This window comes from Panthera onca, chromosome A1 (genome assembly GCF_046562875.1).
Source record: "Panthera onca isolate mPanOnc1 chromosome A1, mPanOnc1 haplotype 2, whole genome shotgun sequence".
Classification (NCBI taxonomy): domain Eukaryota; kingdom Metazoa; phylum Chordata; class Mammalia; order Carnivora; family Felidae; genus Panthera; species Panthera onca.
The window spans coordinates 99,009,051-99,030,175 of NC_138339.1; the positions used below are offsets into that span (position 1 = coordinate 99,009,051).

The window sequence follows — 21,125 nt, forward strand, 5'->3', positions numbered from 1 at the left end:
TCAAATGTTTACAAATCATATATCTGAGAAAGGGTTCATTTCCAAAATATATAAGGAACTCCAAAAACTCAGTAGCAAAAAAATTAAGTAAGCTGATTTTTTTTTAAAAAATGCAGAAGAGACCTGAAAAAACATTTACCCAAAAAGACATACAAATGGCCATAGGTACACAAAATGGTGTTCAACATCACAAATCATGAGGGCACTGAAAATCAAAACCACAATGAGATATTATATCACACCTGTTAGCATGGCTATTAACAACAACAACAACAAAAAGATAACAAATGTTGGTAAGGATGTAGAGAAGAAGGAAGCCTTGTACACTGTTTGTGGGAATGTAATTCATAGAGCCATTATGCAAAACATAATGTAAGTTCTTCAAAATTCCAACAATATGTATGATCCAGGAATCCTACTTCTTCTTCTTTTAATGTTTCAAGTTTTTAGTTAAATTCTAGTTATTTAACATAAAGTGTTATATTAGTCTCAGGAGTAGAATTTAGTGATTCATCACTTACCTGTAACACCCAGTGCTCATCACAAACAAGTCCCCTCCTTAATATCCATCACCAATTTAGCCCATCCTCCTACCCATCTCCTTTCCAGCAACCCTCAGTTTGTTCTCTGTAGTTCAGAGTGTCTTCTTTTAATGCTTTGTTTCCCTGTCTCTCTTTTTTTCTTTCCCATATATTCATCTGTTTTGTTTCTTAAATAAGTGAAATCATGTGGTATTTGTCTTTCGCTGACTTATTTCGCTTAGCATAATACACACTAGCTCCATCCACATCAGTGCAAGTGGCAAGATTACATTATTCTTTTATCGCTGAGTAATATTCAGCCATATATATATATATAGTATATATATAGTATAGTGTGTGTGTATGTATACTATATATATATATATATATATATATATATATATATGTATATATACCACCTCTTCTTTATCCATTCATCAGTTGATGGACATGTGGGCTCTTTCCATAATTTGGCTATTATAGATAATGCTGCTATAAACATCAGGGTACATGTGTCTCTTCAAATTAGTATTTTTGTATCCTTTGGGTAAATACAGGAATCCTACTTCTTGGCATATACCCCAAAGAACTGAAATCAGTATTTCTAAGAGATATCTGCACTCTGACATTCACTGCAGCATTATTTACAGTGGCAAAGCCATAGAATAATCTGAATGTCCATTGATAGATGAATGGATTCTTAACACGTGGTATAAATGAAATTTCATTCAGCTTTAATAAAGAAGACAGTCATGTCATTTGCTACAACATGGATGAACTTGAAAGACATTATGCTAAATCAGACACAAAAAAATCAAATACTATCTGACCCCACTATTTCATGAACCGAAAATTGCCAGAGAAGGGTGAGAATCAGAGAGTAGAACAGTGGATCCTAGCAGCTGTAGACAGGGAAACAAAGAGGTGTCAATCAAAGGGTACAAAATTTCAGTTACACAAGAGGAGTAAATCCTAGAGCTCTACTGCAAGGCATGGTGCATACAGTTAACAATATTGTAATGCATATTTAAAAGCTTGTTAAGACAGAGGTTGACAATGACAGGGGATGTATTTATTAGTACTGTTCTGGTACAAGGGTTTTAATACATTGTCTCCAATCCTCCCTGCTACTCTATAGGTGATGTTTGTAATTACAACTGGCTGTAAGCTGTTGGGAATAGAGAATGAGAGGCTCTGGAAAAGTGATGATCACAGTTAAAATCTACAAGATAAAGATAGTGTTTATTTTCTTTTTCTAGATTAGCTTACTGAAGCTCAAAATCATACAACTTGCCCAAAAGCATACAACTCCCACATGAGAGATTTAGGATTTAAGACCAGCTTTGCCTTGAAGCCTGTGTCTATCCTGTGCTTCTTTGCTTCTTTCCTGCATAGCCTAATGGGAATATAGAAGTAGACAATGGAAGCCACAGGCCAGAAGTCATCAGAAAATGCCTGATGCTGCCTGTATTAAATCATTCCAGCCCTGTTTTCACAAAGCACTAGCCATTCTTTCCTTTGAATCTCCCTGTTACAGCATCTGCAACAATTAGGTGCACTCATCTGCCATGTGTCTGTCTCCCTCTCTGGCCTGTAAGCACTCAAGAGCAGGAAGCATGTCTTTATGACTCCAGGATCCAGTCTGGGACCCGGGTAGGGAAGTCACTAACTGTTTGCTGGATGATTATGTAAAGAAAGGCAATGTGATCACAACACATACACAGACACCAAAGCCCCAAGGGCTAAGTCTTGGGAAGACCCTGTAGGGAGTGGAGAGAAGAATGTAGAATAAGTACGGAGAACTGAGACTCCAGGAGGAACCAAAGGCAGACGCATTTTCAGGGAGGAGGGGGTGGTTAACATTTTATTAGGTTCCGCCTCCAGATTCAATTCATGTGATGTGAGGAGGCTTAGGGAAAGCGGCTATTCCTGGGAACGCCTTTCAGGCTCCAAGCTGGGGGAAGTGCTGGGGTCTCTACCAAACATGAACAGCTTAGGACAGGAACAGCTCAGGATGCCCAGAGGTGAGAGGAAGCACCTTCCTCACACTGGGAAGAACCTGGCAATCCCCTGGAGTTCCTCAACTCCCCTGGCTTTACAGCAGTCTACCCAGGATACATTTCCATGTCAGAACTATAAGAATGTATTTGTCCCTGAGGAGGCAAGCAGCATCTCTGGGGGAACAACCCATCCCTTTTGACTCTGAGAAAATATGATCAAGGCTCCTACTCACCATGTGAGGTACAGTAGAAGTCTGGAGGAGACACCATCACTCTACAAATGTAGTGTGCCCAGTGTGGGGAGGGAGGTGGGGGCCGGGAGGCTTCTTTACTGACCCAGCAGAAACCCAGGGGGCAAAGTTGTACTGTATGGTCATAGAGGGACCCTCTGATGGAGTCGGCTCACACCAAGGGAATGAATGGTCATCTTGGAGCTGTCTTTTCCCTGGGGAGTTATACCATTTATCATTCCTATTGACTACTTAAATATGAACATTTCAACAAAGTTTACTTTATTGTTAAATCCAGAAGTACTGGTAACTGAGATGGTTTTCAATTTGGAAAAATAAATAAAATGAGATAGCAGCAGCTAACCCACTTCTCTCCTGGTTTGCCAATTTATCTCCTCTATATATTCTGGATGTGATTACTGGCACATAATGACGCAGAAGTACTAGATAACGGCTACAAATGTGCAATTTACCCTTGCAGAAGAGGATTAATAATTTTTCAGCTGCTCCAATCTATGGTATAATTATGTTACTGGAAGTACTATCCAAAACAAATATACCACAGTACCTTGTAACCAATTTTTAAATACTGACTTGTTTTCCTTCCTTTAAAAATATACATTAAAACTCAATTTAGTGGTTGATCTGACATGTGTCCTTTCCACTCTCTGGAACAGATTTCTCATCACCGCAGGCAATGTCGTTTTCTCTGCCATGCACCCCACCCCCCAAAGCACTCTCAGTCATGGCCACCTCTTCCCTCCCGAAACCTTGCTGCTCTTGGCCTCCAGGCAGCTGAGACTTTTCCTACCTTTCACCATGTATTTATGACTTTTCTCCTCCCACACCTAAGCATTCACTGAAGATCTGTTGTTAGCCCCCCTTTCTTCCTCAGGCTCTCCTCTCTCTGTGGGTTCTGCATCTCTATTCAAAGATCTCTCCGAAGTCCATCTCTGGGGGCTAGTTTCCCTGTGAAGTCTCAGGACAAATGCCCTCCTGGACAGTTTCTCCTGAGCAGCCTGGTTGGCACCTCAAACTCAACAAAAACTCAGTGGGGACCACTTACCAGGCTCTGTGCTCCAGGCTGAGGGTAGTCTGTGAATAAGACACTCCATTCTTGCACTTACAGTAACTAAATTCATCTTCCCTCCTACACAAGGGTCCCCCCACTTCCCCACCAATCCCAGAAGTCCCGTCTATATTTTATACACTCCTACCCAACACAACACCAGGGCATGAGTCCTTAGTGTCTCTGGTATGTTCCTCTCCTGTGCTCCCATAGTTAGTGGGTTGTCCTCTAACAGTCCCTCTGCATCACCCACATCAGGCCCTTGGCATCTACTGGCTGGAACACTCTATGCAAATGAATCTTAACTGATCCCGTTGACTCCTCTCCGACCCGTTCCAGACACAGCAGTCTCCCAAAGGAGACTTCTCACCCCATCATGTCTCTGCTCACACCTCCACCGATCACCACCCCGCACCAGAATAAACTCATTTAGTCTCCATGAACAGGCAGGTCCCCACCCACCTTTCCAAGTGCTCCCTTTTATGTGTGTTCCACTTCAACAAAGCTGAACCACAATCTACTCACAACACTCAATCCATGGGTTTCCTGCCTTAGTGCCTTTGGTCAGTGTGTTTGTTCTCCCAAAAACTCTCTCCTTTCTGCACCCCGTCTCTGCAAATTCTAATTCTACCTGCAGTGGAAAACCTGGTCAAATACTACAGTCTCCTGAAATCTTTTTTTTTTAAAACCAGGCTTCCCTCAAACAGAATCAATCTTCAGTCCTCTGGCCCCCATACCGTTTTGACAGGAAATGTCTTGGGCACAGAGTTTTGTCTGCTTGACCTCTGTACTTGTCACAAAATAGCGCAAATACCTTAAACCAACTCAATAAGAATTTGAGGAGTGAATGCATGGAGGACCCCCTGCTGGTGACCTTCTGTGTGAGAACTGCTGAATTTTGAAAGGTAACATTCCACAAAGTGGTCTCTGAACCCTTTCTATTAGTTAGAAAACTAAGTAGTGGCACCTGGGTGGCTCAGTCAGTTAAGCAACGGACTCTTGATTTCAGCTCAGGTCATGATCCCACAGTTCGTGGGTTCAAGCCCCACATCAGGTTCTGTGCCAACAGTGCAGAGCCTGCTTGGGAATCTCTCTCTCTTCCTCTCTCTCTCTGCCCCTCTCCTGCTTTCATTCTCTTTCTCTCTCTCTCAAAATAAATAAACTTAAAAAGAAATAAGTAGGTAACTAAACAGACGTAGAACACTGAGAAGCCATCCACTTCTCACAAGTATAATCTGCCTCCTTTTGGATGTGTGTGTTCACATCCAAATCGATTCCCACCGCAGGACTTTCCTTCGTTCCCTGAGCAGTCTGGTTACCTTTTACCAGTTTCTAATCAGTTCTTTTGACACAGTACTTTTAATATTTCTGATTTAACTAGATTCTTCAGAGAAAACTAAGTTAACACTCAGAAAAGTCATTTAATTTCACGTTACATAGGAGGGGAAAAAAGCCTGAAGGATTCACATTATAGTTTTATCACCATGCCTCTGGCACTGAGAAACTATTGCCACAAAGCAAAGTCACACTGTGCTGGGACCATTCTGGGATGCGTGGCCATAAATGTGGTTAGAGACCGTGATGTCCCCCGCGGTGTAGAAGAAAGACCAGTGTAAAGAAGTCAATACCCATTTCAGCGGAGAAAACAACACATACGCACCCCTCAGCTGTCAATAAGAGATTTACTTCTTGAAAAGAAAACCTTTCCTCAAAAATGGCACATAAGGCTACCTTGTAACATGTGTTGCTGTACATTGGTAAATAAGGAAAACGCTTCTACTTACAGGATCACATGCTCCATTGTTTAAAATTACAACATCACGTATAACCTTCATTATCACAACTGTTGGGGATGCTGCTGCTTCTTGGCTGGGGGTGGGGGGGAGGAACTATGACAGTGCTACTCACAGTGGGGTTCATAACCACCAGCTTCAGCCTCACTGGGATCCCAGCTCATTTTAGCAGGAAGAATCCCAGGCCCAACCCGGGTCTGCTATATCAAAGCCTACATCTTTAGGCTGAGAAGCAGTGGTCGAGAACAGTGTTTCTGGAACCTCCCTCTAAACAAGAATCATTTGGGATGCTTATAAAACATATATACAGTTCCCAGGCCCATCCCTTAGCAATGATTCACGAAGTCTGAGATGGGATGTGATTGCGATTAAGTGAGATAGTGAAATTAACGACTGATTGGATGCCTCACTTACAGAAGGCAAAGAACAAACTAATCCCTCCATCCCATGCTGTTATCTCCACTACCAGGAGGGTTGCCAGATTTAGCAAATAAAAACACATGATGCCCAGTTAAATTTGAATTTTAGGTAAACAAATATTTTAAGCATATCGCAAATGTTGCTTGGCATATACTTATATTAAAATATTATTTGCTTGTTATTTATCTGAAATTCAAATCTACCTGGGCACCCTGTATTTTATCTGGCAACTCTATACCCTGATTTTGGAATATCTAGGGGAGGGGAATGAGTGGCAGAAAAAAAATGGGAAAAATAGATCTGGCCCAGCTTATGAAGAGCTTTGAATACCATACTCAGGAGTTTAAAGCAATCTGTATACTAACCAGCAAACATTTTGATCAGAGATGTGATGTGACCTGCATCCTTCACCCACTTCCCCCAGGAATGATCTGAAAAGCAATGGGAAGAGTCTTGCTGTGACAAGAGTCTCTATCCCAAAGACCCTTTAGGATGGAAACACAGAGATTGAAGAGGTCATAGTCATGGCCAGTGACCACATCACAAAGAATAGGAAAGTTAAAATTTCAAAACCTTAAGTTTATTTTGTATTAACTCTAAATTCTTCAAGCAATTATTTAAACCCTGCCCTGACTCACAAAAAATAATTTAAGCCAGCTACTTGACTTTTCACCACAATAACTTGTGCACAGCCTAGCCCTAGCTTGATTTACAGAGAGCTATTTGCAACTGGGAACAAAAGGAGATACAGTAATACACCAAAAGCCAAACTTCCAATGTCCTTCTAATGTCTACTTTGCCAAAATCTTGAACTTGGTTTCTGGACATCCCATGTATCCATTATAAAGCCCCCACTTATAAAGTCAAGCAATTACTCAGCAACTCTCAGTTCCTTCACGTAGTCTATTTACTCTTATTTAGCAGATAATTCTTAACAACCTTAGTTATCAAGTTTCCTAATCCACAGCACAGAAGCATCAGGGGATGAGTGACAGACAGTTAAGTGGCAGCAGTAACAGGATGGTAGAAAGGGGTGAAGAAAAACCAAAGTATTACATAAAGAATAAAAATGGATGCCCTGAACTATCAGGACACATTTAAATTCTAGAAGATAAATTTAGAAATAATATAAAACACTTTTGATTTCCGTTTAAGAAATAGGCTTAAACAGGGGCACCTGGGTGGCTCAGTTGGTTGAGTGTCCGACTTTGGCTCAGGTCATGATCTTGCAGTTTGTGGGTTTGAGCCCCACATCGGGCTCTGTGTTGACAACTCAGAGCCTGGAGCCTGTTTCAGATTCTGTCTCCCTCTCTCTGCCCCTCCCCAAGTCATGCTCTGTCTCTCTTTCTCTCTGTCAAAAATAAATCAACATTAAAAAAATTTGTTTTCTAAATAAAAAGAAATAGGCTTAAACAAGAAGAGGCTTTGACTCTTAATAAGGTAAACTTTATTTACTTAAAATAAATATCTCACTTTTCAAACAAGTTACATAGTAAAGTCATACATTTTAATCTAATGATTACCTTGACTCCAAGTTTACTAGAAAATTGCCTACAGAATATTCTAGGTTATATTATTTGTTCCCCTCTGATTTTCAAGTAGCATACTTGGTCCACACCCAAATCCCTCCCTTCACTCTCAAATATTCCCCAAGAAGCTCAACAAGAGTTCAGCAGTCTAGAATATCCTTTTTTTAAATGTTTTTATTTATTTTTGAGAGAGAGAGGCAGAGTGTGAGCAGGGCAGGAATGGAGAGAGAGGGAGACACAGAATCCGAAGCAGGCTCTGAGCTGTCAGCACAGAGCCGGACACGGGGCTTGAACCTATGAACCGTGAGATCATGACCTAAGCCAAAGTCGGACGCTTAACCTACTGAGCCACCCAGGTGCCCCTAGAATATTCTTCCAGGAAAGGCCATTATGGCAAACTCCATGACCAGAATTAGTCTGGATTCCCTCAGGAAGAAAGTTACCTATAGGAATAGCTGCTATTGACAAAGAACGGGAGCCACATCAGGACTCCAATTCCTGCGACAGTGCAGGAAACAGGGCAGGAGACGCTGCTCTGATAATACATTTGTATCTGTCCAGGACTCACTGCCAGCCCAGCATCTCCCCAAACACAGGGGACAGTGAACTCCAGCCATCTGTGCTACGAGCACCCAACCACCTCCAAAACGACTTCTTTCTAATTGTTTTTTTTCTTTTTGAATTGTGTTAAATTTATAGAACATAAAATTTGCCAGCTTAACTATTTTAAGCATATAATTCAGTGCCACCAACTACATTCACAATGTTGTGCAACCATCACGGCCATCTTTTCCCAAAGTTTTTCATCGTTCCAAACAGAAACTCGAACTTCTGAGCAGTAACTCCTCATTCCCTCTCCCTCCCAGCCCCTGGTAATTCTAATCTACTCTCTGTCTTGGTGAATTTGTCTATTCTAGATAATTCATATAAGTGCAATCATACAACCATTTGTCCTTTTGTGTCTGGCTTATTTCAGCCAGCATAATGTTTTCAGGACTCGTCCATGTTGTAGCTTCTATCAAAGCTTTATCTTCTTTCTTTAAAATGTTTCTCTTTTGGTTTACCTTCTATTTCTTTTCTCTCACTTGATTCTACATTTTGTTTCCTCATATTATTATTTAAAAAGATTTTTTTAATGTTTATTTATTTTTGAGAGAGAGAGGGTACGTGAGCAGGGCAGGGGCACAGAGAGGGAGACAAAGAATCCGAAGCAGGCTCCAGGCTCTGAGCTGTCAGCACAGAGCCCGATGAGGAGCTCGAACCCACGAACTGTGAGATCATGACCTGAGCTGAAGTCACATGCTCAACCGACTGAGCCACCCAGGTATCCATTTCTCATTATTTAATTCCATCCTTCTCTCCAACTTTGAACATTGCTAACCACTAACCGGCTTCCTCCTGTCCATCCATTTCCTTCCTTAACTTGACAAAGTTGGAGACACTGACTCCACCTCAGGGTGTTATCTTCCTTACACTTCAGCTCATTACTAGTCAGGAAGCACAGTCTCTGAGGGAGGGCATCCTTGCTTTCCACACTGCTGGAACACACTGTGTTTTCATGTACCAGCTGAATCCCTAGGAGAAAGGGTGTGTGTGTGTGTGTGTGTGTGTGTGTGTGTGTGTGTGTGCGCGCGCGCGCGTGCACGCATGCGGTCGAACTATCTTTGCTGCGCTGTCATGAATGAGCCTATAGAAGTATGGCAAGATATGATAATATGGTCTCAGAGTGTTGGGAGGAAAGCTCAAACATAAGGTCACAGAGGTAAACTGGATTCTTGATTCTGGAGGTAAAAGCAGTGTCCCCAAACTCCCCCCAAATATGCCCCAGTCCTTACTCTCCCCCTCCTGACAGTGGTACTACCCATGGGTAGATTTGATTTTTACTTAGTCATTGGGAAGAGACTCTTGCATCCTAAAATATTACCTGGGGGCAAAAACTTGGCCTCTCACCACAGGTTCCCTCCTTTCTGGTAGGCACATTGTCAATATTAACTGGGTGTCTATGCTACCTGGCATCAGTCTCTTTGCAGAAAAGGGCACACACATTTCATTCTCACTTAGGTTCATGCAAATCCCTCTCAAGGACTAAGATATTCTTGGCAATGAATTTACTCAACACAACTCTTTCTCTTTAAACATCACGAATACCTAAATTTAAATACCAAAAGACTTCAAGAATGTAACCTATTTTGTATATTGATCTTTGGTAATTCAAATGCTACAAAACTATTCCCAAAATGTTTGCTTTTCTGCAGAACAATAGCAATCATATTCTCTTAGAAGAAAGCCATGTTCCAGCACTTACTTGAAAGCACCTTATGAATATCCTGTATTAAGTAGACCTGTGCCCAACTTTCTCAGCTTCTTTTCGTGACTTCACAAAGGGCATACCAAATGTTAAGCAGGCCCCTTAACTTCCCCTCTAAGAGCTTGTTCCATGCTATGCCCCCGAACAGAACTTTTCTCCCAGGCACAAACCAAGGGTGCTGGGCAGATGCAAGCTATATCCTAGCAGCACTGAGGCAATCTGCCCTACAAAAGTGCCAGGTGGTGTGGCTCCATCCTGCTCTCTGTAGCTCTTCCTGGGATGTTAGGAAAGAAGACACTCTTCCTTCCCTCCCACCCCAACTTGCTCTGATGTTGCTTGGCTGACCTGATGGTGTAGATGGATGCCGACTGCTCCTTCCATCAAGCCCCAGGCTGGCCACAGTGCAGGCTGGTAGGTCTTACGCTTGGTTGAGAACTCCCTTGTCAGTGACATAACTAATAGAGTCCTTTGTCTTAAAGCAGGGCCTTTCTTTCTTTTTTTTTAATATGGTAATTATATTGATGTCAGTTATTAAGGACAGTGGTGGCAAGATACTACCACCTTTTCATCACTAGCCAGGTGCCTTGGTGCAGTTTACAACCTGCAAAACTGTACATAGCAGCCCTACAACATCAATTGGTTAAGGTGGATTTTCAGCAGTTTCTCAGCTGTCAGCTTCTCTGTTTCCAGGCTTTGTCTTGAGAGTGAAAAAATAAACTTAATGGCAGAGATAAACAATATTCCAATATTTAGAAATATTTGCTCATTTCTAATAGGTATAGGAAGATTGCATTTTTAATGTAGGAAAATACACATGACAAAATTTATCATCTTTCGCATTTAGAGATAAGAGAGATAAGAGATAAGAGAGATGTGAAAATAATTTAAAGATCATTATATTCTATTTTTAAGCAAATTCCTTACATTAGAAATTTTTAGTTGGAAAAACTCATTGTGTCCTCATCATTTTATATTTCATTAGAGATCTCAGTTTTGAAATTGAAGGTAAGAACTATACCCAAGGACCTCTTTTACTTTTTCTGTCACAATCTTAAAAAGGCCAATAAGAAATTTCTAAGTGTAAGGTAAGAATGTCAGTTTGCAAATATGTGGGTTGGGAATACTTGCTTCAGTCTTTTATCAGAATAACTCTTCAAGATGAATGTAATTAAACCATTTCCTACTCCCTGAAGCATTTTGCAGGAACCTTAGTTCCTATACAAGCTCTTGTTACGTCAGAATATTGAGAGATTAGATTTCCCATGAAAAGGGATGATTTCATCTTCCTGGTTGGAATTCAAACCTACAAGCCCAAATTATTTGAATTTGGCTTGATACAGTTATTAGGTGATTAACATTTCAAACTGCCTTATTTAAACCAACATGCAATTAACAAAGTCTCTAAACTAACAACAGATCAGCAAGTTCTACAGTGACTTCAGGGAGAGTCCCAGATTGAATCAGAATAATGTACTGTACTGTACTGTAATGTAATGTAATGTAATATGTACCACCACTGGAATCAGAATCCTCATCCAGAAGTGTTCTAGGATGCAGAGATATAGGGATTCAGGATGCAAGGATCAGCCTTTAGGTTCAAAGCTATATTGTAGGAAAACCCCCAATGAGCCTCCGGGTAACAGAAAGGCATTTACTATCACACTCTCAAAGCCTCAGAATGCTGCTAATTGGCAAGATTCTGGAATGTGGCATGGGGTTTCTGTTCACTCCTATCCTGTGAAAATGTATCACAGACTTCCTGGATGGAGGAATTGTTTCAGGCTACATAGGCCAAATCCACTAGGAGGTTAGAACGAATGACCAGAGGAAATAAGACCCAAGTATATAATGGCAACAAATTATTGAGTCTTCTTTTCCAATTTGGCAATAATGAATCCAAATAAGATTTTGCTAGTGTTGGTGAACAGGATGTTCTCTAGAAGCCAATAACTTTTTAATTCCAATTAGAATCACTGTGACAGCTGAGAGGCTAAACAGAAGCAGAGGGCATACACACACACACACACATACACACACACACAATGGAGATCAAACCTCCCTTCAAGATACCGAGGCAGATGTCAGTAACAAAGGGATTGGGCAGGGTATATAGTTGCTGATCCTGAAATCTGCAGCCTACACTTTTAGGGTACAAAGCCACTCATCTTAAAATTTAGAACACATTTACCGAAGTAGAAAAAAACACTCCTAAAATTCATATGAAACCACAAAACACCCTTAATAGCCAAAGATTTCCTCAGAAAGAAGAACAAAACAGGAGGCATCACACCGCCTGATTTCAAGATATACTATGCAGCTACAGTCATCAAAACAGTATAGTACTGGCATAAAAACAGACAAATAGACCAATGGAACAGAATCAAGAGCCCAGAAGTAAAGCATAGACAGTAACTAATATTTGACAAAAGAGCCAAGAATACTCAATGGAAAAAAGTGCTTTAATAAACAGTGCTGGGATAATTGGATTGTATTTAATTACATGTAAATACAGGTAAGAGAATGAAACCGGACCCATATCTTAAAGCACTCACAGAAATGAACTCAAAATGGATTAAAGACTTAATCCATTATGATCATGATACTGTAACTCTCCTGGGATTATATCTGAAGGAAATAAAAACTCCAACTCAGAAAGACACCTGCACCACCATGTTCATAGCAGCATTATTGCAATAGGCAAGACATGGAAACAACCTAAATGTCTATTGATGGGTGAATGGATAAAGAAGGTATGGTGTGTATGCACGTACACACACACACACACACACACACACACACACACTGGAATATTTTTCAGCCATTAAAAAAACAAAACAAGGAAAGTCAACCATTTGCAACATCATGGATGGACCTTGAAGGCATTATATTCAGTGAAATAAGTCAGATGGAGAAAGACAAACAAACACTGTATGATCCCACTTATATGCAGAACAATAACAACAACAACAAACACCCAAAAACCTAAAAAAAATCATAGAAAAAAGAGATCAGAGTTGTGGTTATCAGAGGCAGTGGGGGGGGGGGGGGAGAGGAGGGATAAATGGAGGAAGATGGTCAAAAGGTATAAGCCTCCAGTTATAAGTAAGTACTAGTATAATCTATAACATGATGACTGTAGCTAATACTGGAGTATGATACACAGTTGACCCTTCAACAACAAAGGTTTGAACTACATGGGTCCATTTATACATGGATTTTTAAATATAAATATAGTACAATAAGTGTATTTTTCTTTGTTATGATTTCCTTTTTTCTAGGTTACTTTATTATAAGAATATAATATATAATACATGTAACGTACACACTATGTGTTAATAAGACTGTTTATGTGAATCAGTTAGGCTTCCTACTGAGAACAGGCTATCAGTAGTTAAGTTTTGGGGGAGTGAAAGTTACACTGGGGTTTTCACCCGTGCAGAGGGTCACAGCGCCTGTAACCCCTAAGTGGTTCAAGAATCAAGTACGTTGGAAAGTTGCTAAGAGAGTTTGGTACAATTCCCTTGGGGGAAAAAAAAGAAAGAAAAAGGGAGTTTGTAATCCTAAGAGTTCTCGTGATAAGGAAACAATTTTTTTTCCTTTTTTTCTCTCTTATCTTTTTATTGCATTTATGAGAAGATGGAGATTAGCTGAACCTAGTATGGCAATCATTTCACAATATACACAAACCATCATGCTGTACATCTTAAAATTACACAGTGATATATACCAGTTATTTCTCAAACTGAGAAAGATATACAGAGTATATCCAGATTCCCGATGATCAAAACTTGGAATAAAGCTAAGACCGCATCATTTTGGTATCAGCTCAGATATACTGGTCTACCTGGAAGCACTGGGAACAGGTAATACACACACTGAATGAAACGACTGGTTCGACACACACTGAGCCAGTTACTGTATTCTGCCTGCAATCTAGTAGCAACGAGCAGTCAACAGGAGGAAAGAAAAAGATATCTCAGAAACTTGAAGCTTGTTTTATTTTGTTTTTTAAACACGGACAGCTAAAGATAAGGAGCTAGAAATCCCAAAGAATATGTCTTCTTTTGGTAATACCTAAAAGAATAAGGGAGCATATGGAGAGATGCACAGAAATTAGGGATAGTTCAGGTCATATCCATCCAGCCCAGCCTTCAAGGAAACCACCATTTCTATAAGTGGCAAATGAAGTAGCAGGGGAGAGAGAGACAGAGAGAGAACTTGGTATGTTCCAAGAAATTCTACCACCTAGGTAGAAACTACGGAAAGAACAGTTAAAAGACATGCTTAAGGTCTACTAGCGATTTTGTTTTATTTACCATTGTATCTCTAGAGTCTAAAACCATGCCAGTCACATAGTCAGTGCTCAACAAATTTTTGTTGAATGAGCATCGTAGTTGTCAAGAGAAGGTATATGAATTCCAAACACTCTGACTTGATAGGCAAGTATTGAATAGTTTCCAAACTGACATGTCCAAAAATGAAAAAAAGCCAAGAAAAATTCCAATCATATGTACCAATACATTCTTGATGCTTTGATGTTCATGGTCCACCTCTGTTTTTGCCCAACATGCCAATGAACCAGCTAATGCTATAGAGGTTCTAAAGGAAAATTAGTCTGTGCTACAATAGGGTATTACTCTGGGACACCCAGGTGGGCCTTCCAGGGTGCTGGCTACTTCCACCCAGTCCTGGTCTGGACCTGGTTCCCATGTGTTCCCCAACTAGATGTGTCAGCACACCCTGAACACATCCATCTCTCAGAAGCAGACTCCCAGGAGTGAAGCTCACCAAGACAGACGGAAAAATCAGAACGCCAATTGGTTAATTTAAATGAAACACAGAATTTCCACAAAGACTGGCATCCTCTGGCAGGCGCATTCCTGACGGGCAAGCTCTAAAGCAAGCTGAATTTGAAATCTTTAAAGGGCTTTGGAGCGTGGAATTAGAGCGAGAGGTCTTTGCTACAGGATTCGTGTCTTTACAGACTCCAGGCCTCAGGCAGCCTTCCTTACAATAGTGATACATGTGGCCCCCAAACCACATCGGTTAAGATTTTTAGGTCAGGACACTGCAACCCTGACCAGCAACCAGAAGGGCACTGACAACATCTGCATCTATGACTTTCCCTCCTGTTGGTCCTCTACTACTGATGAATGCCCACTCAAAATAACACATTCTTACTTTCGATATGTCCATATCCTCAGTGAGGTCTCAAAGTGTTAATGATCGCAGGGACTGTCATCTCAAATATTTGTTGAGATTCTGTTATGTACTAGGCACTGATGTGGGCGGTGGGGAAACAGTAGTTCACAACACTGACAAAAACCCCTGGTCCCATGGGGCTCATGTCCCCTTTATTTTTGAGGAAATCGTATTTCTCATTTGTGACTGTTGCCCTTATGTACTGTGTATAAATAAAGACAACAACAACAACAACCAGGGCATATCCTCTATTAGGGCTTAGGAAAGGGAGAAAAAGATGTAATATCAATAGGTGATTACACTGTTGGAATCCATGAACAAAAAGTGAATTTTTAGATCTGTCCTCCCCCCCTTGAGATACTGGAGTGGTATGTTTCTGCCAACAATTGACAATACTGTATTCTCCTAGAAGTAACCCCAGTCCAGAGGCCTTTAAATGAAAATGTTGGAGAACTGGAAAGGCAGATGGGATGAGGAGCTGGAATGGGTGGCAGTCTGGCTCTCCCAACAGGCAGCGATGCATTAGGCAAGTCAGGTACACTCCCAAGTACCCCCCTCATTTTTAAGGTGACAGGGTCTGTCTAAAACACTAAGACACCAGCAGCTGGGAAATACCATGATCTCCCTTGATAATAGGAACCAATCCTTATTCGCAGTCTCCCTTACAGGGCCCTGGGCCATGCCCCACACACAAAAGCTAGTGCACAAATAGTGCTTTATCAAACACAGAACCTATTGTAACACCAGAGGGGCAGCTGAAGTCGCAGAAAAGATGTATAAAAATTTCTGTTGGGATGCCTGGGTGGCTCAGTCAGTTAAGCGTCCGACTTCGGCTCAGGTCATGATCTCAGTTTGTGGGTTTGAACCCTGCCTGGGGCTCTGTGCTGAAAGCTCAGAGCCTGGAGCCCGCTTCGGATTCTGTGTCTCCCTCTCTCTCAGCCCCTCCCCCACTTGTGCTCTGTCTCTCTTTCTCTCAAAACGAAACAAAACAAGACCAACCTTAAAAAAAATTGCATTGCTCTTTAGCTATTAAACCCTTTATTCACGAGCTTTGCTCGCTGTTTTCGTCTTAATGGTCTTTTGCGCTGCCGGTAACTTCTTAAATGCCAGAACTGAGAGACTGTTTGGAATCCTTCCTGCAGGACCCTGCAGCCACCAGGGCACCTGCATGGCTCAGTCGGTTAAGTGTCCGACTCTTGCTTTTGGCTCAGGTCTTGATCTCACAGAGATCATGGAGTCCCACGTCGTGCTCGGCTGCGCTCACAGCACGGGGCCTGCTTGGGATTCTCTTTCTCCTTCTCTGCCCCTCCCCTGCTCTTGTGCGCGTACTGCTCTCTCTCTCCATCTCTCAAAACTCAAAAAAAAAAAAAAGACTGCAGCACCTGAGGGTGACAGATCTCTTCCTTTTCTCAGCGACATCCAGGCCTCCCCGCTCTCCTGGTTGCTCCTCTTCTGCCATCCTCCTCATCAGCAGCCCCATAATAGAGCTTTCTGCGGGAAACCACTGTCCCCCTGGTTGAGGTCACTGGCAGCGTCATCTTAAATGAGATTGCTCACAAACCAACTGTGCTTCAGTCCAAAAGGACAGTGGCTCACTGGACTCCTGGGATGCTCCCCAGGATCTCAAAGGGAGAAGTCTAAAACAAACTCTTCATCCTTCTGCCTCAGGTTCAAACCTGTACTCCGCATTACTTTATTTGATGAATCACCTTCTTTTCATCAACTGTCCACTTGTTCCGCCATCTGAATTCATCGAGGACCAATCCTTGCTGACCCTACCTCTGGAACAGCTCTCAAATCCTGGCTTTTCCCCCCCACTGCCTCGGTCAGGTCGCGACACCTTACGTGGTCTCTCAGCCTCAAGTCTATTTTTGCTTCTCTTCCAGCTGTTGATATTTGTTTCTTCGTGCTAGCAACATGCAGACATTTGTGATTTCTCCATACTAGACTATAACTTCCTTGGATACAGAAACCTCATCCTTATTTGTCCTATTATCCCCAGTGGTAACACTATGCTTTGCACATAATAAATGCTCAATAATAGACTTTGGCAATGGAGCATGGATTATCTTAAATAAGACTGCACCTTATTCCCCCAAAGAACAGCTCGTTAGATGCTTAAATATTTACTCTTTTTCCCAGCCCAATTAACAATGTTATATATACACACAGGCCATACACATAGACACCTGCACACACAGTCACTATCTTTAAGTCAACCTTCTAGCAAACATCAAGAGAGGCTCTATCTCCCAAATAAATGAGACATAAATTGGTTCATATTTTTTGTTCCTGGTCTTCCTTGAGAGAACGACACAATGCTTAGTGCCAAATGAGAAATTACTTTGCAAATCTATATCCCTCAAATACCACCAAACATGGGTCATGCATCTTTCTCGCATTTTGATCCCATTGCTGTGACTTAGAGCGGTAATTATATTACAAAGCTATTATTCGATGGAATGAAAATGGCAAAACAATTTAAATGCTTGTCTTAAAAAACTCCATTAGAATGCAATTATAAGTAAAATTACAGTGGCAAAAGAATTGAAATGCAAGTCTGGAAGGTACAGTTATGAAACCATTAAAATGCTTCTGTTGGGGACTCACAATGTTGAGTGAAACCATACACTCTTGGGGACACAGTTTTAATTCACTAAAGCAGTCACACTTATGGAAAGAGGAAAATATCACTGCTCCAATTGTTCCACAGCATTATCTGAACTTCTGAATGTCACCTAGGGGTGTATAACATCAGCAGGGTTTAAAGGTGTATGGAATAAACTGATAAGAGAACCAGGTGTCATACTGTGTTTCCATTCAGCACCAAGAAGATAAAGGCAAGCTTAGTTTAGAGTTTTCTGAAATGTTTCCAATATAAAAGCTAGGATTATAATGTGAAATGCTTTTTATCCTAAAATGAAGCTTGCAATTATTAAATATGTGTGCCGTTATATTTCTAAGTATCTATCTCCTTAAAATGTTCTGCTGTTCCACTCCTTTTGCAACATCTTGATAAATATTTTGATTCCCAGCCTTATAGTAGATATAGCTGCTCACCAAAAGAAAAAAAACACACACACACAAAGGCAAAATACAGTGGATACATACGAGGTACACTGAAATGATCAATTTGACAAACGACTAAGGACCCTCCTCAAAATTATGTTCTGTATTTTGATGGCTGAACACAGAGATGAGTCTACCAGCAAAAACAGGCAAAATATGTCCCACCCCCACCCTCTCTCCCTCACAGTCTGCTTCCAAGAATCTATCTCTTTCAGCTAAGTAAATAAAAAAATAGATGCTAGGACGGGGTCATATAAAGAAACAAGTGTTAAAGAAATGAGATGTAAATCTTTTTCTCATGATTTTCTCTCTTTCACTGTCACAGAGCAGGTTAGAAAATGGCATTTAATTTTTTTCACACAGAAAAGTTCTCAGCATCAATGATTATAACATTACTCAATAAAATTACTCAGTTTCCATAAAAAGACTTGCAGACTTTTGTTTATCAAACTTTAGTTTTAAAAAGTCCCTTGAAAATATAGATACCAAGTACTCTTACTCTCACAGACTCTGAGACACATATAGATTTCATATGCACATAAACATGTTGTCTGGGGTATGCTTAGCAAAAGGGGTTTGAAAGTCCTCCTACCTTAATCTACTGAATGCTTGACGTGGACTTAAATTGTTGGGGCTATGTGGCTGTGTGCATGTTTCTTGGCCTTCTTGTTTTCCCTTCCACAAGGGAGGGTTTCTTTGAACCTCAAGGTCATGGTAACTTCTGCTATCTAGATATTTGATAGAGAAGTCGTATTATTTTTACACATATAATTTAGATATTAATACGACTTGAAATAGATTTTAAAAACTTTTTTTAGTTCATTTATTTATTTTGAGAGAGAGAGCATGCACGTGAGTGAGCACAAGCAGGGGAGGAACAGAGACAGAAGGGGCAGAGAAATCCCAAGCAGGCTCCACACTATCAGTGCAGAGCCTTATGTGGGGCTTGAACTCACAAAATGTGAGATTATGACCTGAGCTGAGATCAAGAGTTGGACGCTTAACTGACTCAGCCACCCAGCTGCCCAATTTGAAATAGATTTTTAAAGCATATGAGGAAGTTCTTCCAGTTTAGGCACAAAGGTACAAGCTTTGAAAAAGAAAAAGTCATCTAGAGAAAATTCTATGAATAAAACTAACTGAAAAAATAAACAAGCAAACATACACATAGATTATAGGAAAAAAAAAAAACTAGCAGGGTCCCAAAATCATAGTATTATACATAAAATTTGAAATTCAGAATTTTAAATCACATTTGTCAGAGTTTTGTAGAATTAACCTCTGTATTTAGAAAAGTACCAAATATGTTTCATATAGTAGTCTTATTAACTTCCAAGGACATATCTTTAGAAGTTAATAAAGGAGAAACCAATAAAACATTTATAATAATATAAAACATACTGCTCTTAATTTGAAATGCATAAACATATAAGTTGGATTGATGGATGAATAGATGATAGAGAAAATACGGTAAATGTTAACTATAGGATCTAGGTAGTGGATATATACAAGCATCATTGTACAATGTTTTTGATTCTTTTGCATGTTTAAAGCTGTTCCTAATAAAGTAGTGGTGAGGGGGGAAGCAGTGCTCTGGATGAAAAGTAAGTATTCTATTTGTTAACGGTGCTCCACAAATAAGCCAGTTTCAGAATCTGTGTCACAGGCATGATGCACTCACCTAGCCATCCGGATCCTGAATTTGGAATGCACAGGTCTGTCTCAGCGCTGGGCAACACGAAGCCAACAACAAACACCTCCACACCATCCGCCATAAGGGCCATGCCCAGCACAAAGAAAAGGGCCCACTGGAAACGGCCATGACCACACTCTTGGATTATCAGCTCATACTGCTGGGCTAGTTCTTCCTCATCAGCTTTCCTCTCTGACTCCAGCTCCTGGCGGTCCTTGTGCACATCGCCCTTAGGCTGCCCCACTGACACAATGCTGTCCTTCCCTTGGTTCATACTGGGGATGCCCTGATACTCCCCTTCATAGATTTCATCATCTTCATCGTGGCCCTCCGTAGCCTCACTGGAGCCTTCATCATCATTGGCCTCCCCATTATAGGTCTCTCCAGGTGGGTAATAGTCATCGTCCTCTTCTTCATCTTGGAACCGACTATAGGACCGCTGGGTGTATTCATCCTGGGCCCGGTCCACTGCCTGGTTCACCTTCTTTACAGTTTGTTTCTTCACCTCCCGGGCAATGTCCTTGGCGCCCTTCATCAGTGAAGTCCTATCCTTGTAATAGTCTTCCATCTTATCTCAACTGATGGCAAATGCGAAGATGGGAAGTTTTCAGACTCTGATCAGTGCTTCAGCCCTGACGGCATCATCCACTTTGGCTTCAAAACAGAACTGCAAAAGAAGAAAAGCCACACAAGATACTTAGTATTCCTTTCTTGTCTTTTTCACCATCTATCCCTTGGTCTCTGGTCTCTTTTCACCGTCCCCCTCAGACTAAGACACAGAATTAGCTTTGCATGGAATGCACAGGAATTCCCTGAGGATAAAACAGGACATCTGGAACCTCGAAAAGTACATCCAACACATTTGGATTGAGAAAAATAGTACTGCTCACAGACATATACACACACTGCAAAGTCAAAACCAGAATATGAGAAGAATCCTGTCTGAACTTATTTCCTAGTATTAAAAAAAAAAGCAGGCAAGCAGCCCCATATACAATGCTATTGAGTCATATATATATTTGTAAAATGCATTTTCCCTCTCCTTTCATTGTATTTCCTTCAACAAAGACTCACGCAGTGCCCCCAAACTGCAATTGAGTATTTGCCCTAGTATAACGGTCATGTCGGTAGGAAATGGGTAGAGTTCATCAAACGATTTCACAGATGCCTTTGATAAACATTGAATTAGAACAATAGGCTTGTCTAGTTGGGGTCTGTCCTTTCGGAAGTCACCCCCAGGCCAGCAGTGACAGGTAAGCCACATGCAATGTCCCGTCACAACCCCACCTTA

At 41.0% G+C, this 21,125-nt stretch overlaps 1 protein-coding gene across 1 annotated transcript in view; it reads right to left on the bottom strand.

Moving 5' to 3' along the window:
* SV2C (synaptic vesicle glycoprotein 2C) overlaps positions 1 to 21,125 on the bottom strand; it is a 221,133-nt gene that overhangs the window by 140,831 nt on the left and 59,177 nt on the right. The window contains exon 2 of the mRNA XM_060637781.3: positions 19,823 to 20,501. Within this exon, the coding sequence (XP_060493764.3) occupies positions 19,823 to 20,402 (580 nt within the window). The 5' untranslated portion in view covers positions 20,403 to 20,501. The remainder of the gene's footprint in view (positions 1 to 19,822; positions 20,502 to 21,125) is intronic.